The sequence below is a fragment of the Lacerta agilis genome, chromosome 13, assembly GCF_009819535.1.
Source record: "Lacerta agilis isolate rLacAgi1 chromosome 13, rLacAgi1.pri, whole genome shotgun sequence".
NCBI lineage: Eukaryota > Metazoa > Chordata > Lepidosauria > Squamata > Lacertidae > Lacerta > Lacerta agilis.
In genome coordinates, this window is record NC_046324.1 from 41295117 (window position 1) to 41313584 (window position 18468).

The following is an 18468-nucleotide window of genomic DNA, read 5'->3' on the forward strand; positions in this document are numbered from 1 at the left end:
ACCTCCAAGCAACTGTCACAACTTGTTGGCGGGAAAAGCAGTTGGGTTGCATCTTTAGTCTAATCAGGTGGCGGGGGGAGGAGACTTACCCTCTCTCCCCAGGATCAAAGCATCAGGGTACCCCAGGGTAAAGGGGTTTGTCTGTATGTCCAGACAAGGGCTAACAGGCCATAGAACTCCCCAATTGACCACCTGTATAAAGAAGGCTGATCGCCAAAGATTTGATGCTTTTGAATTCTGGTGCTGGAGGAGACTCTTGAGAGTCCCATAGACTGCAAGAAGATCAAACCTATCAATTCTGAAGGAAATCAGCCCTGAGTGCTCACTGGAAAGACAGATCTTGAAGCTGAGGCTCCAATATTTTGGCCACCTCATGAGAAGAGAAGACTCCCTGGAAAAGACTCTGATGTTGCGAAAGATGGAGGGCACAAGGAGAAGGGGACGACAGAGGACAAGATGGTTGCACAGTGTTCTCAAAGCTACTAACATGAGTTTGACCAAACTGCGGGAAGCAGTGGAAGGCAGGAGTGCCTGGCGTGCTCTGGTCCATGGGGTCACGAAGAGTCGGACATGACTAAATGACTAAACAACAACAACATGGGTCACCTGTATTTGATATGTGTCACGTGGGGATGCTTAATCAGAGACTGACCCTGATGAAGTTAGCAGCCAGCAACCAGGATACATACCCAATGCCTAAGCCAAAGCCTTCTTGCATCTGCAATCAATAAAGTTATGGCCATTTCGATCCCAAAAAGGTTGTCATGTCATTTATTGCTCCTTATGCAATAGGAACCCTGATGAACTCTGTCTTACTATGACTGGGCCCACAACCAGAGAGAGGGTGACACCCTTTGTTGAATGATCTCCATAGGGAGAGTTTAGATGAACCTATCTCTCCTTACTAAGCTCAGAAATGAACAAACCTTTTGACTGCAAAAAACAGCTGTTTCCTCTCTTTGCGTAAACTGGCAAACCGGAAAGTTTTCAACTAACTATAGTTTCCTGTTTCATCCAAGCCAGGAAACAATGGTTAACAGCTTCAGAAAAAGCCATTAACAGTAACCCAACTTCACACCATGATTTAATAGTCTGGTTTAATCATGATTTAATAGCCTGGAAGTCATAGTTTCCTGTTTTGGATGAGATGGAGAACTACGTGGTAGACTTCTTGGTTTGCTTGCTGCCTTGTGCAAAAAGAGAAGCTAATGGGCTTTGTGCACAGGACAAAAGGATCGTTCATATATCAGCATATTAAGGCAGGATATGTCTAAATGCAATCACAGATATCCCCATTTCTAAGAGTCAGGCATCATGTAGTAGAAACTGCTCAATTCATCCAGGCATTTTAATAATGGCTTTTACCAAACAGTGACTAACTTACTTTCACACTGAATAGTTTTCATCTGCTGTTCTATGTAGTATTGGCTTCCAGGCCATCTCTGCATTTTTTAGATTCCCTCCCCCCCTTTCATCCTGGTACTTATTATGATTTATAGTATTATTGTTTAGAAATTGTTTTTACTGGTACTCACTTTGAGAACGTTGCATAAACCTGAAATGGAGGGGGGCCCTACATGGATTCTGTCTGAAGAAAAGGTAGGGTAGAAATGTTTCAAATAGACACAAATGTGCTAAATAAATTAAATATCTACCGAAGAACGATGTTGAAGACAACATAATTCCATTTAAGCAGCACAAACATTAGCCTTGTGAGATCTTCACTATGCATTTAAAGCAGTAGCATACCATTTGTCATGAATTATGAGATGTGCTGTTCCCAGAGTGCCCTGGGAAGAGGGACTGACACTTAAACCGCACTGTAAACTGTAGCTCTGTGTGGGCAATAGGGGGTTTCCCAACAACTCTCAAACCTGAACCTCTCCCCCTCCTTGCCTTGTGTGCAGCCTGAACCTCTTATTGTCCCATACCAGGCACAGGCAAACTCAACCCTCCTGATGTTTTGGGACTACAACTCCCATCATCCCTAGCTAGCAGGACCAGTGGTCAGGGGTGATGGGAGTTGTAGTCCCAAAACATCTGGAGGGCCGAGTTTGCCTATGCCTGTCCTATACCCTGGCTGTGCCTTGCAGGACATGTTAGCTCTAGGAACTGCAGGGTCCCTTTTGGGGGCTGGGAGGGGACATCTTAGGGCGTTCTGCTATAAAGAACGAAGCCAGCTTCCATCTACACAGGGCCACTTTGGGTTCCATATCAAGCCCTGTAGGATTATTTAGATACCTCAAAAGTACCATGATTATAATCAAATTGTTTGAAGATATTATGGAGAAGTTTCTGCCAGGCTGAGTTCAAGCTTGTGAGTGTTACTGATGGATCCAAAAACTGTGGCAAACCACTAAGTCCGTATCAAAATATATACCAGGTGGAAGCAACAGGGAGCCCTGAAGTTGTTACTGGACTATGACTCCCATCAATCCTGAACACTATCCATGCTGGCTGATAGGAGTTGGGAGCCCAACAATATCTGTAGGACACCATGTCGGCTGCTCCTGATATTTAACAACAGCAATCTTTATTCTCTGAGTGTGAATTCTTATGTAGCCAAAATAGCACCATCCACAAAGAAGAGGGAATGATCAACTGGTTTTGATGAATGCTGAGGTTCTCAGAGCTACAAGAAATTGGTGAAGGAAAAAAACCCACACAGAGGGCGGGAAAAGAATCACAGACAGCCAAATGAGGACTGAGCATGCTCAGTGACAATGGAATCCTGATCAGTTGGGATCTGAGGACAGAAAAGGAGAGGGGGAATGGAATGGAGTGACTGGAAACTTGAACAGGGAGCTCTGTACGTACTGCAACATTTTGTTGCAGGTCCCATTGGCATTCGCTATTTAAAAAAGCCAGCTTCTTCCCTCAAATTTAATGTGCATCCCAAGTCATGCTAGCTCATTAGAAGGGTAGTGCTAAGACACACTGACTTTCATATGCTGAACTGTGGCACATGAAAATAATTTAGAGGACGTTATCTATAGATAACAAATACTGAACAGCACTACAGGGCTCAAAACTTTTAAGACCTATTTAATGCTCAACTGTGCTCAAAAATTTCCTAGCAGTTTCAATAAAAAAACTGTTCTATCACACTTGACACAGAACAATGATGTCTGCCATTTTCAAGTACTTTCCTAAAATTAGAGTAGAGCAATTTACGTACTCCCTATAAATCTGCGCAGGAATCTTTTCATATGACCTGTGGGGGAGGGAGAGGAATGTGCATAGACTGATGTCAATGAAGACATTTCGATTTAAATCTTCAAAACAACCTTTAAAATATCTATTAGACAGAAGCGAGCAAAAGCAAGCATGGTCCACTGAATTCAATAGCACGGAGGAATTGGAATATTAAAAACTGGCGTCAAAGAACTGAGGGCTGCACCCAAGCAAAAGGCTCTTCTCTTAAACTAGCACGTGGCTGGATGGCAGCTAACCTAGTCCGGTAGCCTCCAGATGTTGTTGGACTACAATTCCCATGAACCCCAGCCAGCAAAGGACGATGGGACTTGTAGTCCAGCAAAATATGGAGGGCAACAGATTGGGGAAGGCCAACACAGGCAAACAGAATATTTAAATGCAGGGCCCAATCAGGCAAAGCAGTAAGATAGATGTCTTTAAATATATATCTTATATGGTGAAATAAGCATGCCTAATTATGGGAGGAGAGGAACTACAAGGCTCCACTTGCTCTTGTTTATTTATTTTCCCCACCCTTCAGCCAAAGAAGGCTACCCGCGTGACTTAGAAATCAAGCATCATTAAAGTAAAAAAAGCAAAAACGGCTTACGTGTACTCTTTTAAAACGACGAAAGCCAACTGTTTCCAAGTGTTACAAGCAGGGAATTACAAAGGCAAGTAGCTTACTTTAGCCGCTTAAGGTAAAATATGGAAAAAGTCGTTCCTGAGGACCAAACTCTGAAAAGCTACCTGAGGCATAATTTAAAGGCTAATTTGCTTTGAACGCAAAGACCCTGACCCAAGTAGCATCAAGTACTGGTTTGAAATTCTCCTCAGTAGTGCAAAACAGACACCAAAACTCTTTGTAACTCTCACTTAAATGGGAAGAAGAGTTTGGATTTGATATCCTGCTTTATCACTACCCGAAGGAGTCTCAAGTGTCTAACATTCTCCTTTCCCTTCCTCCCCCCACAACAAACACTCTGTGAGGTGAATGAGGCTGAGAGACTTGAGAGAAGGGTGACTAGCCCAAGGTCACCCAGCAGCTGCATGTGGAGGAGCGGGGAATCGAACCCGGTTCACCAGATTACAAGTCCACCACTCCTAACCACTACACCACATTGGCTCTCCTGGGACACATACAAGAGTTTTCCAGCCCAGTCCTGCTGCCACCTGTCTGCTCCTTCACATGCTATTGGGTACACTTGGTGTTCTGCATGCTCAGGGCAGGTGAGGGAGGGCTTGATGAGAGATGAGAGAAGTGAAAAGTGGGGAGGAGGGGGAGTCCCAGCTGCCTTCTCCACATGCTTTAAACTCTCTGGTGTCCAGGTTGTAAAGGTGTCCACCTATCAAAATTGCGTAAAGCTGGACGCACTGCTCTTTTGAGTCTTAGGAGTCAGACTCTCTCTCTTTTTACATTTTCAAGGAGGGCTCTCTCCTCTCCATTCACACCCCCTCTTCCCAACTTATTTTGTATTTTTGTACCAGTTGCAAGTCACACCTATGAACGCTATGGAGCACCGCACTAAATCGGACCAAAACCAGAGGAACACTGGCACCTGAATCCGGAAGCAGCCTTTAAAACACACTGCAAACAAGTGAAGCCTTGTGAAATGCAGGATGTTCTCTTCCATTATCCTATGCTCAAAGGATGACAACTTAACCTGTCTTACTGGACCAACATCCCAAGACCAATGATAGCTGCATCATACCACCAGAGGAGACAAGCGTGTTTTTGCCATGAGGCTAGTTGTCAGTAGGACAATTAATATTCATTTTGCAATGTATTTACTGTTGTTGTTCAGTCGTTCAGGCGTGTCCGACTCTTCGTGACCCCATGGACCAGAGCACGCCAGGCACGCCTATCCTCCACTGCCTCCTGCAATTTGGCCAAACTCAAACCAGTCACTTCGAGAACACTGTCCAACCATCTCATCCTCTGTCGTCCCCTTCTCCTTGTGCCCTCCATCTTTCCCAACATCAGGGTCTTTTCCAGGGAGTCTTCTCTTCTCATGAGGTGGCCAAAGTACTGGAGCCTCAACTTCAGGATCTGCCCTTCCAGTGAGCACTCAGAGCCGATTTCTTTAAGGATGGATAAGTTTGATCTTCTTGCAGTCCATGGGACTCTCAAGAGTCCCCTCCAGCACCATAATTCAAAAGCATCAATTCTTCGGCGATCAGTCTTCTTTATGGTCCAGCTCTCACTTCCATACATTACTACTGGGAAAACCATAGCTTTAACTATACGGACCTTCGTCGGCAAGGTGATGTCTCTGCTTTTTAAGATGCTGTCTAGGTTTGTCATTGCTTTCCTCCCAAGAAGCAGGCATCTTTTAATTTCATGACTGCTGTCACCATCTGCAGTGATCATGGAGCCCAAGAAAATAAAATCTCTCACTGCCTCCATTTCTTCCCCTTCTATTTGCCAGGAGGTGATGGGACCAGTGGCCATGATCTTAGTTTTTTTGATGTTGAGCTTCAGACCATATTTTGCGCTCTCCTCTTTCACCCTCATTAAAAGGTTCTTTAATTCTTCCTCACTTTCTGCCATCAAGGTTGTGTCATCAGCATATCTGAGGTTGTTGATATTTCTTCCGGCAATCTTAATTCCGGCTTGGGATTCATCCAGTCCAGCCTTTCGTATGTTTACTGTATGGAACTTATTTGTAAAAAGTGCTTTCCAGGTCACAAAGGTGCTAGCAACAAGATGAAAAAGGACTGCCGCCCTTCTTGGCAGCTGTCTTTTAATTTTTATGCAGCCAGTCCAGCACCTCTTGCATCTACTGTGATCGTACTTGTAAAAAATCTCATTATAATTCCAAGCCTACCCTCTAGTGCACAATCTGAGCAAATCGCTGGGTGAAAAAGAGAAACATGAAACACGGCATTGTTTGCCGCTCATCAGCTCCCCAAAGTGCAGGGAAATGTCACCAAACGGCAAGTACAATATTCCTGCTAATGATATGCAAATAGCTGAAGCAAAAATATTCAGCAGTGTTAATTAAAATAAAACACACCAAGCCATTCACTTCACTGTAGGAATCACTCCAGTTTGTTGAAAATACCTATTTTAGACTCCCCCTTCTCCTTCGTTGTTTTGCTTCTTGGTAGCAGATGGGAATGACAGAGAGCACTCAATTAATTAGCTGGCTTTCTTTGTGTCACAGGGGCTCCATACAGAGCCTGTCTAAGTACATCCAAGGAATTACCAGCTATATGGCATTCTGCACCGGCTCCCCTGCTTTGCAGACAGCTTAATTAGACGGAAAGGAAATATTTTTGCGATACCGATCCTATCTAAAACCCAACACTTATTACCTATGTTGGTTTAAGCACCAGAGATTGAATGAGAGGACGGCGGTCCACTTTTAGAATTCTGGACTCCACATGGAAATTCCTTTGGAAATTGCAATGATATGGACTGAGATCCTTTTATTGGACAGACGGAATAAGAATACTGAAGGACAGGATAAAGTGGGATAGGAAGCCTAACAACAATGTGTTATAGACCGTGAACTCAAATGTAAGAAGTTCTTTACAGAACTTTGACAGACACAAGTTAGCAAATACGGCTCAGGGCAGGAAAAAATAAAATAAAATGGTGCACCCTTGTGATTAAAATAAAAGTCACTACCTAAATAATTGACAATTTGCTGCTCTACCCAAACATCTGCTACATGAAGCACCTTGCCTAATGATACAGGCAACCTTGGTAACTAGTCTAAAAGCTCTGGAGTCATCTTTTATCATTTATTGATCAGGTATCTATTTAGGACATATGGACCAGAGAAAGATGAGGCGAGAAAAAGATAATACACTGACTGGTAAAACCTTAATCACATGCTTTTCCTCATAGTATATTCGTAGTATATACTCTCAACTTCTCTGAAATGATGATGGCTGGAGATCCCTCTTGAAGCTCCCATGTCTTCCTTTGCCTCTCAAGTCTAACCAAGAAAGGAGCCCACAATCACCACTGTTTTCCTATCCTTGGTAATAATATGTACAGTCGTACCTCATGTTACGAACGCTGCATGTTGCGTTCGTCTCGGGTTACGAACCCGCCAAACCTGGAAGTACCGGAACTGGTTACTTCCAGGTTCGGCGGTTCGCGCATGCACAGACGCGCAAAATGATATCACGCGCATGCGCAGAAGCGCCAAAACGCGTCAAGTTCCGGACCTTTCAGGTTACGAATGGGGCTCCGGAACAGATCCCGTTCGAAACCAGAGGTACTACTGTAATTGTTTTGAGAAGGAGAACACTGCTGAATTGGTTCTCTCTCTTATTCACCCCAGTGGTTGCTCTTCCTTGATCAACTGGGAAGAGGAGAACCTGCCCATTTCTCTGTTCAGGGAAGGTGAGCTGCTATCACATTCAAACAGTGACATTGATTTGGGTGTGCAAAACTGACTTGAGTGAGCCAGGATTAGCAACTCTTTTAGATTTAACACCTGTTGGCAAATTCAGTCCTTAAATGGGCCTACAGCCCAAAATTTAACTGGATGCTGTTATTCAACTGTTATATTCAATCCGGGCTTAAGGAAAGGAAACCAGGATACAAAAACATTGGGTTTTTGCAAATAAGCCTGAATGGCATCTGCTGGAAATTGCAAGAATATTTAGAAGATCCATCATGCCTTGGAAACCTAAAGGCTTGGACAATAGCAATTGTATATACTAGTATTGAAAACTTGTGAGACTTTCAGAAATCTTGGGGAATAGTTAGATTTAAACCCTTGCAAGGGCCAAAGGGCCATGAACTCAAGAGAAAGAGGAGGATTCAATGCATGTTAAAACAAGACCACAGTCAAGACCAAGAATGCGCAAATTGGTGATTCATTGTCGGCTAAGGACTGGTAAGGTAATTAACTCCCCATTAATTCAGGAGCATAAATTCTATTACTGTTGCAAATCAATCAAAAACTTATTTTCTGCAAAATGAATTGAATCCCCCAAACTCCAAAAGGCAAGCGTACTGACCAATCTAATTGCAGCCATTTCCCCCCTCCACCCTTCAACTTTAATTCAAACTCCAAATTTAACAGATTAAAGTAATCTCGTTTTGCGCTAACTAAAAGTGCTGTTTTAATCCTGTGACTACTCATGCTTAATCATAATTGAAAAGTAAAATGTTCCAAATCTGTAGAAGATATCAGAAAAGTTTTCATTCTTCTAGAAAGCAGCAAATCCCCTTTGTATCCTGATTGCTTCTATTACATTATCTTGGAAGTCGAAGGAAAATCTCTCATACTGTGTGTGTGTGTGTGTGTGTGTGTGTGTGAACTTAGTCAAAGAAGCCAAGACTCTGCATTTGAAGACCCAAACATCAACAAATGCATTAAAAAAAAGAGTTGAGCAAAATTTAATTTCAAATTTGGTGCAGAAATGACAAGAGTGAAGTTGTATCATCCATTATGCTTCAACAGAGGCAGTGCAAAGCTTTCCACATGCATCCCTGCCTCCTCTGTTCACCTTATGGCTGACCCAGGTTTGGCCACTTTTTGCTGCAAGCATGGAGATGGTAGAACCACCCCTCCAAGAGGAGGGAGAGCAGAGCTGCTCAGCCTGTGCTGCGATTGACAAAAAGCTGGAGCTGGAGTTGCAAGAGTGCTTTAACTCTGCAGAGCAGAAAGGTAGAGCAGTGTTTTTCAACCACTGTTCCGCAGCACACTAGTGTGCCGTGAGATGTTGCCTGGTGTGCCGTGGGAAAAATTGAAAAATTACTTTATATATAGTCAATATAGGCACAGAGTTAATTTTTTTAACATTTTCTAATGGTGGTGTGCCTCGTGATTTTTTTCATGAAACAAGTGTGCCTTTGCCCAAAAAAGGTTGAAAAACACTGAGGTAGAGAATGAGGGGGGCGTTCTCTAAAGCAGGGAACCTGTTACCACCCAAATGTTGCTGGACTCCAGCTGCCATCAGCCCCAGCCAGCATGTCCAACAGTCAGGGAAGATGGGAGATGCAATCCAGCAACATTGGAGGCCAAAGACTCCAGACACCTACTCTGTTGGATTCACATGACCCTGCCTCCATCTGGAGTCAGCAGGAGTAAACTGCTCAAGAGAACGAACACACACACACACACACACACACACACACACCCGGCCTCGGTTTAGAATGAGAAAATACTTCAACTCCTTCTGTTTAGTTTATATGCTAAAAGGTAACCTTTCCCCCCTTCAATTTTCCCCTACTCTGAAATAAACAAACACAAAACAAACAAACACTTTTTATCTATATACCAATTCTAATACAGATATGAATTTTTGAAGTACCATCGCATACAGGAAAAATTGTCTATTCTTTCTAAGCACAGAGAAACAACACATATGTATTAACTGCAGCTGGATCCCTCTGACTTATCAGAAAACCCAGAAGAAGCACAATATGCTGGCAACTCTCTTCTTCCCTAGTAGCTGCCACGCATTAAATTTGATCATATGGTTCAAGGCTTCCATTATCTACTGTCATGCGACTGTTGTGCTGCAAAGATTATTTCATGCAGAGCTTAACATGCTCTCTAATGTGCAGGGCATAGATGTGACACACAAGAATCCCGTAAGACCACTTTCCTCATGATCATTAAAGCGAGCTTCTGAGGAACTATCTCAATTTCCCTGTTGCGAATTCAGAATGCCAACACCCCAAATTACCTTAGAACTTCCCTCGGTTTCCAAACCAGTTTACTGTGGGTTGTTGCACAAGAAATACAGGCGTGTTTCATCATTCTTTCAGATTGTGGCAGTACATCATGCAATGCTATGATCCTGGCTGAACTTGAATGCTCAAGATATCCAGATATCTCAAAGGGTCACCTTCCTCTGCACAAAGCTATCATTAGAGACCCTTCTCTGGATATCCTTCTGTTACAGGTGGGTAGCCGTGTTGGTCTGCCATAGTGTGCCTGGTATCTGAAGAAGTGTGCATGCACACGAAAGCTCATACCAAGAACAAACTCAGTTGGTCTCTAAGGTGCTACTGGAAAGAATTTTCTATTTTGTTTGGATATCCTCCTGTTACCGAGGGGCAGGTGGTAACTTGGCTAGGGCATTTTCTGTGGTGGCACCCCATCTATGGAACACCCTCCTCAGATACGCTTTACCCTTTCACCTTTTAGGTTTCACGTGAAAACTATTTCACTTCCCATAAGGTTTTTCATCAAAGATATTAAGATCCCTTCCTAATAATGCTGCGGGTTTTGATGGTGTTGTTCATCATGCTTAATATTTTCATCAGAACAATCCTTTTTATTATGACTTTAAAAAAAACCCCAAACCCTTTATTTTTAAAGTTATCTTGAGCATATTTGATGGACAAGTGAGATAAAACTACTTCAAATATCCTGACTGTTTCTCAACTGCTACTGTCAGCTGTCATTCCACCTAGAAGCAAAGGAGGGGTGAGACAGCAAGGTCCTCTCCACTGGCTCATTTGTGACCGACCCGTTTGGCTCGATTTCCTGCAGCAGCATTTCACCTGACAGCACTGGAGGAGGAGGTGGAAGAGCAAAGACCCCTCCGTTGGCTCAGCTGAGCCCAGCTGCTGCTTGGCCCTTTCCCTGCTGGAACAACCTCCTAAATGACTATTCCAACTGGCCATTGTGTAAAAATGTAACTACAGAGGGGATGTGAATTTGCTTATCCCCATCTTCCCCGCCCTGTCTCTTTCCCTACCATTTTTCATAAGAATGCAAGCTACTATTTCAAACTGTAAATTGCCCCAAGTGCTTTGGCATATGGGTTTGACTCAGGCTACCTGAAAGGACTGTGTCCCCCTATATGAACCTGCCCAGGTAGTAAGACCCTCAAGTGAGCATCTTACCTTGCTCCCATCAACACCAGAAGCACAGCATTTATGTGGCTGCTCCCTATCGTGGAATTCCCTCCCAAGAGGTGTCAGACTGGCTTCCTCTCTGCTACCCTTCTGCCAGCTAGCTAAGACCTTCCTATTTGGAGAGGCCTTTGAAAACTAAGGAGCAGACAGACGATGCTGATCAGAGGGCTGCTGTCAGGGCAAGCTATTTTAATTGCTGGCTTTAAATGTGTTTTGATGTGTTTTTAAGTATTGTTTTTAACTAGTTTGTTTTTATTGCTTCAGGTTGCATTTCAATGTAAGCTGCCTTGAATCCCAACTTGGGAGACAGGAGGAATATAAATATATTCAGTAAAGAAAATAGGTAATGATCAGTGCAAATGTTTATTACCAGGGCTGATCCTCACACTTCCACAACTTAGGCTAAATGCCACCTGGAGATTTCAAACACACAAACTTTGCTTTACACATTTAGGTTTGCTTGTGTGTGTGTGTGTGTGTGAACAAATCGTATTTAGTTCATGAAATATATAGATCCCATAGCTCTACTAGAAGAGGAAATAGACATTTTAAAAAAAGTTATAGGGGTACTGTAATCATTCCAGCCCCATAAAAAGAAGGCTAACTTACAGAGCTTCAGACCTTGGGAATGAGAATCTAAAGATCCTATCATATTCTCGAGCCCACACTGCACAGCATCTCCCAGGACCACAAATTCTCCAGTAGAGCAAACACATTTGAAATGAGGTGGAAAGGTGGCTCTAGGCTAGGGCCAATGACTTGGCAAGCACACACATCCTTCAAGGCTGGCCTTTCTGCTGTCAGTAAAAGAGGGTGGTGGAAATTGAAAAACAAAACAAAACATTCTGCCTGCTGCCCTTTTCACTGGCAAGGGGGATCAAAGCAGTCAGTTCAGAGACTCAGCTGGATTTATTCTGCAGTCCTAAGCATGCTTACTCAAGACATAAATCACATCAAGCTCAATGGGGCTTAATTCCAACTCCCATGTGCTTAGCATTTCAGGGGTGTGCAGAGCAAGGAATGATTCAGATTCAGCTTGCAGAATTTCCCTTTCATAAAATACACCTTGTGCCAGAGGAAGGCTAGAATCTAAAATGGCAAAGAACAGATGCTCCTTACAAATAAAAGTTTTCATGTAGTGCTGATCTATAATTAATAGAAAGCAAAGCTGGTTAACAGAAAATGAATAACAGTAGCAAAACAACTTCCCAAATTGCCCCCTTAAAGGCCAATTATAGCAATTGATTTAAATTATCAAACTCAAATGGCAATTTTTAAAAATAATTTCATGAGTACCAGACACCCCAAAGTTTAAATCACATCACTTACACAGATGCTTCTAATTTAGGAAAAATAAACATATAACTCTTCCAACAAGCACACTGTGCATTTTATGTGTAAACCTGGACTACTTTGAGATTTGTTTTCTTATCTAAATGGTTTGATATAATTGTTTTCCTACTCAGTTAATGAATTAGGTGTTTTGCTGAATTAAATGCCACAAAAGGATTCTTAACATAATTCTGTGACATTTATAGCAGATAAAGGAAATTACCCAACTCTCTTTCACTTACTAGGTTGCTACCTAATTCTTTCTAAATGCTCATATACTATTCCAAAGGGCAACAGAGAAAATAGGCTGAGTTCAGACATAACAGAAGACCTTGGTTTACCACAACAGTAATGGACAGTGGCCAACTTTGGGCTAAACACTTCCTTTCTCCCTCATTTTTCATATTCACAAGGATTGCAAAAGCTCTTGCTTCCACTGTCCCTGTGATGTCTGAATTCTGGAAGCTGTTGTTGCTTAAAGAATGATTAATAAGAACAAGCCAAGTGCTGAACATACGATCTGATTATGAATTGTTCTCACTAACCATTGTTTAAACAAACCATGGTGCCCCAAGTTTGGATGCCACAGGGAACTGTGGCTAGTTTGAAAACAGAAAAAGATTTCAATCTCCTTATAGATCTAAAAGGGAATGAGATGAGAGACGATGCCACCATGGGGTTGGTTCCATGGTAGGTGTTTTAATTAAAATAGCAGGCAATATTAATACAAGATACTGAGACAGCAACACTGGAAAGGCAGTGATTCCTTCACTGTGGTTCCTTGCCTAGGAGCAGAGAAACAATGATCTGCAAGAGCCTATCTGATCCTGGTCTGGATGAGCTGGGAAAGCATCTCCTGTGCCTTCTGTCCCCTTCTTGCTCTAAATCAACAATCATTTCACTTTTGCTTCCTCTCCCTGTCAAGCCATTTGTCCTCCAGGACTTGCTCCAGCTTCTGCTGGGTCTCAGCGAGGGAGGATATATGCATTCCTGAAGTTCAGTGTGGCTCATTCTCATAGCACAGTTTTCCGTTACATCTGAAACTTGCTTTTATTTGGAAGAAAAAGGAATCGTAGCCATTGTAGAGCTGACGGGATTTCAAGGGCCATCTAGGCCAAGCTGCAGCAATCACAGCTACTAATTAATCCCTTACTGATGGACATCCAACTTCTGCTTAAAAACCTCCAAAGTACTATTCCCAAATGAGCCAGAACAGAAAGCATTCAGTGTCTGGATCACAACCTGTAGGGTGAAAGTTAACCAGAAACTGTATAAAAATCACACACCTGTTGTGAACTGCCCTTTCAGTTTCTGGAAGACAGGGTCTTGAGCCGTCGCCTGGGCTCTCCTCGCTAGCGACTCCGAAGCAGCACTGGAAAACATGGTGGAGACATTGGAGACGTTCTCCAGACCGACACCAAAAGTGCTGACCAACTTCTTGACAAAATTCAGCGTGTGGGGGGTGATTTTGGCATCTGAAACCGCTCCGCTCTTCTCAAAGGCGACAGAGTAGCACTTTGCCAGGCCTTGCTGAAGCTGTCGGAGGACCTAACGCCATCAAACACAAAAACAGCACTTCTTTTGAATGGAAATAATGAAGTAAACATTTGGCACCATACAGCAACATTCTGAGATGGAGTTACAGAAAGCAATGCTAAGAACTTTGCTCTTCCTCTCCCCAGCCAGTTTTGCTTTTCTGTCATGTATTCTAGATTGCAATCCTGAGATCAGGGACTGACTTGGGGTTATTTTGTTGATTTATATGTAAAAAATGCTCCAGGAGCCCTTTTGCCTGAAAAGTGGGATAAAAGCACTTTAAAATAAATAAATACACATGTGACACATTACCAGCATGTTGCAATTCCTAGCTTTTTGGACGCAAACCTGTCTGCATATAGCCAACTTTCCTGCACTGCTTTTTGCCTGTCAGGAAGTCCAAACAGCTATTTTAGACAAACAATTTATTTCCAAAATGTTCTATATTCCACCCTTTGGTTGCACAAATCCTTCATGGAAACTGCTGTCGCTTTTCAGCATCTGGTAAACAACTTTGAAAGGTCTGCTTTACTTGCAAAGTGCTATAAAGGTAAAGGTAAAGGGACCCCTCACCATTAGGTCCAGTCATGCCCGACTCTGGGGTTGTGGCGCTCATCTCGCGTTACTGGCTGAGGGAGCCAGCGTACAGCTTCCGGCTCATGTGGCCAGCATGACAAAGATGCTTCTGGCAAACCAGAGCAGCGCACAGAAACACCGTTTACCTTCCTGCCGGAGCGATACCTATTTATCTACTTGCACTTTGATGTGCTTTCGAACTGCTAGGTGGGCAGGAGCTGGGACCGAGCCACGGGAGCTCACCCCGTCGCGGGGATTCGAACCGCCGACGTTCTGATCAGCAAGCCCTAGGCTCGGTGTTTTAACCCACAGCGCCACCCGACAAAGTGCTATATACATGCTTAAATAAAAAATGGGAAGTAAGGTAGGAAGAAGTCGATGGGAGTCAGTGATGGCTTGTCAATGGGGCACTGCCCCACCAACCTCAGCCTTTATTCTTCCAAGAGTGGCTGGGGAAACCCAGACAGATGGTTGGGGTATAAATAGTAAATTATTATTATAATTGTCTGCCTTCCTACTCACAACCAGTCTAGGTTGGTAGCACTACGTGTGAGGTTCCTCCTGCTGCTGCTGTGTCCCAGCATTGCCACTTGCAGAACTCAAGAGGGAGGAGATGGAGACAAAGCTAAAATTAGCTGGCTCTGCTTCCCGTTTGGTCTGACTACACTTATTGTTGGGCTCCCTGCCTTCTGCCCAACAAGCCACCTTGGCTGTGTCTGAGCCCAGGCTGGGAAAAGGCCTGGAGCACCAAAGTCAGTCCCAAGAAAGGCAAGCTCCCTTGAATCAGTGTGCAAGGTGCAAAAGCTTGAAGCAATCTCAATACCAGGAGCAGGGGGAAGCAGGATGGTGACATACAGGCCTCTTCCCACCTACGTGCGTTTGGCTCGCACGTGGCCACGTAGCACCCAATCCGATATGGAACCCGGGAAATAATTACATAAATCGATTTCAAACTGCAGAAAGAGCAAAAATTGCCTGAAAAGAGCAGCAATACAGCTAGCAATCCCAGGAGCCTTTGCACATCATCCTCCATCAGTAAGGAAGACTAAGAGCCACCTGTCTTGTAAGAGCTACTTCTTCTTTAAACAGTTTTTCAAGGGGTTCCCGGGAACATAACCCCCGTGTAAGTGGGAAGACCCCTGTACATGTTTTTAAATTCCAGTTCTAAATGGAAAAAACATACCTCTTCGTGCCAGTTTTCTCTGAACCAGACCATCTGATCCACAATCCCTTCCAGAGAGGAGAGGAGGGTGGGGTGCAATTCCCTCTGCATGTGCATAATTCGGCTGCAACGCCACATGGGAGCTGTGGCTCTGATTGGCCCGGGGTCCGAAGCCGAATGGGATTGGTTTCCAACTGAACTTGGCTGCTGCTGTCCGGAATCTTACAAGGGATGGGAAAATTCCAAGAAAACACCATTAGCACTAAAAAGCACCCCAGAACCTTAAAAATAAGTTGCAATTTCTCTGTAAATTAGAAAAGAAATTGCAATCCCGCTACATCGACAGGCACATTATTAACACAGAACGTTTACAAAAGTTTCTGCTGCAAACAAATACTTCCTGTTTCCACTTCAATAAAGCTGACAAAAAGAAAATATTTCCTAGAAGACCCACGCTGGAAAACAGAAATAGCTTTATGGTCCTCAACTTTCTTTCCCTCCAAATGCTTGGTTTTGGTGTGCCAGGAACTGCTAAAATGTATTTCTAGAATAGACGTTCAGAGTAGCCTTTCCATTCATAAAATCCCACAACATGTCTGGGCTCCAAAGTCACCATTAGCCACAAGGAAAGAGTCATTTCCGAGAAAGACTGTCCAGAGAGAATACTGTAATATCATAATCAGTTTCAAACAGCAACCAAATGCTGTCTAGTAAAAGGGGAGAAAGCTTAAAACTTAAAAACAAGCTACACATTTCTGATGATTTCTATCAGACTCTAACACTTAGAAGAAATCTGTTTCAACCCTGTTATGCATTTAGGATATTTTCGTGCTCCTATATTATTATTGTTATTATAATTATAACTATACAGTCCTTCATCTGAGGACCACAGGGCAGTTTACAATATAAAAGGGTGAGTTATGGAAACGACCTAAAGGGTCAGTTATGAAATGTTTTAAAGTCTAATTCAGGGGTCTGCAAACTTATTCAGCAGGGGGCCGGTCCACTGTCCCTCAGGCCTTGTGGGGGGGCCGGACTATATTTTGAAAAAAAATATGAACTAATTCCTATGCCCCACAAATAACCTAGAGATGCATTTTAAATAAAAGGACACATCCTACTCATGTAAAAACACGCTGATTCCCGTACTGTCCATGGGCCGGACTCAGAAGGTAATTGGGCCGCATCCGGCCCCCGGGCCTTAGTTTGGGGACCCCTGGTCTAATTCATGCCACTGCACAATCCACATGTTCTCCTACAGTAGGGGTGCGCGTTTGTCAACCATTCTCTAGCAGTGGTTCCCAATTAGCTAAGTATTGCGGACCCCCATTTTTCAAAAGCCAAGCCATGTACCCCTTACTTTTGAAAATTGTGATACCTGTATGGTAGTTTTTGTTATGCGAAGGGTGACACAGACCCCTTGGGTATGTGGACCACCATTTGGGAGCCACTGTTCTATTGTATTATAGCCTCTTGGCGCACTGCACCTTAGATACCAGGGGTGTAGATGACCCCAATATACTGAAACTCTAATTTAACACAGCCGCTGCTGTCATGTTGGTGCAGTATTTTTTTAAAACAACAACAACAACAACAACAAAACACAGGCATCTGGAGCTCTCTTTATTATTATACCTCCAGGACACTTTGAATGGAAGGAAAATGAATTTGGGATCTGTGAGATCTGATATGAATTAACAATGGGGTAGGAGCGATTACAGACCTCAGATACTATCCTTGCATAGTAATAACAATCTACAATACAATTACACTTTAAAATATTGAATACAAATGATAAAGGACCCCTGGATGGTTAAGTCCAGTCAAAGGCGACTATGGGGTTGCGGCGCTCATCTCGCTTTTAGGCCGAGGGAGCCAGCATTTGTCCACTGACAGCTTTCCAGGTCATGTGGCCAGCATGACTAAACCACTTCTGGCTTAACGGAACAAGCACGGAAATGCCATTTACCTTCCCGCCACAGCGGTACCTATTTATCTACTTGCACTGACATGCTTTCGAACTGCTAGGTTGGCAAGAGCTGGGACCGAGCAATGGGAGCTCACCCGGTCGCAGGGATTCGAACTGCTGACCTTCTGATCAACAAGTCCAAGAGGCTCAGTGGTTTAGACCACAGCACCAGCTGCATCCCTTGATCATCAGTACGTATGTATGTATATATTTGTTTAAGACCCCCCCCCCAAAAAAAACCTATCTTAACTGGGGTCCATTTTATTATCAGGTTATTGACACACATTTTGTAAGCATAAGGATGTTGAACAAAGAAGCTGCCTAGAAGCAAAGTTGAGGCAAATTGCCCAACTTGAGAAAAGGCCAAGGACATCATGGTATGTCTGCTGCTTACCACTTTTGTAGCGCTCCCGCTGTTCTATCTTCAGTGTCAAGTAGAGGGTCCGAATAGGAAAGTAGACTGCCTGGGGATAGACTCGCCCAACCTATTTTGCCATAAAAAAATAATAATAAATACATGTGAATTCTCCACGGCCTCATGAGAAATACTGTGATCCAAACAGAACTGCCAACAGATTGATGCCTAACCATAACTACTCGAAATTATTATTTTTAATAATGATATATACAGCAGGTGGAAGTAAAAATAAAGGGCCTGTCTGGGCAATATTTCAACGCAAGTCCTGAATGTGGTGGGGAGCAATAGCATATCTTTTTTAAATAGCTTTTATTTTATTTTACAAATTCATTCACACTCATATTCACAAATAATAAAGACTACACAAGATTCTTCCGAATCTCAAGGCTTCCCTCCTCCCTTCCGTGGGCTCTTTGGGTAACTGCATATCGTAAGTCCAT

The 18468-nt window shown here is 43.3% G+C and overlaps 1 protein-coding gene across 6 annotated transcripts in view; it reads right to left on the bottom strand.

The window, feature by feature from the left end:
- TRRAP (transformation/transcription domain associated protein) overlaps positions 1-18468 on the bottom strand; it is a 175689-nt gene that overhangs the window by 22352 nt on the left and 134869 nt on the right. For all 6 annotated transcript variants that reach the window (XM_033166488.1, XM_033166487.1, XM_033166486.1 and 3 more), the window contains 3 exons: positions 18005-18095; positions 15663-15862; positions 13654-13915 (listed from right to left, as the gene is read on the bottom strand). In XM_033166488.1, the coding sequence (XP_033022379.1) occupies positions 13654-13915; positions 15663-15862; positions 18005-18095 (553 nt within the window). The remainder of the gene's footprint in view (positions 1-13653; positions 13916-15662; positions 15863-18004; positions 18096-18468) is intronic.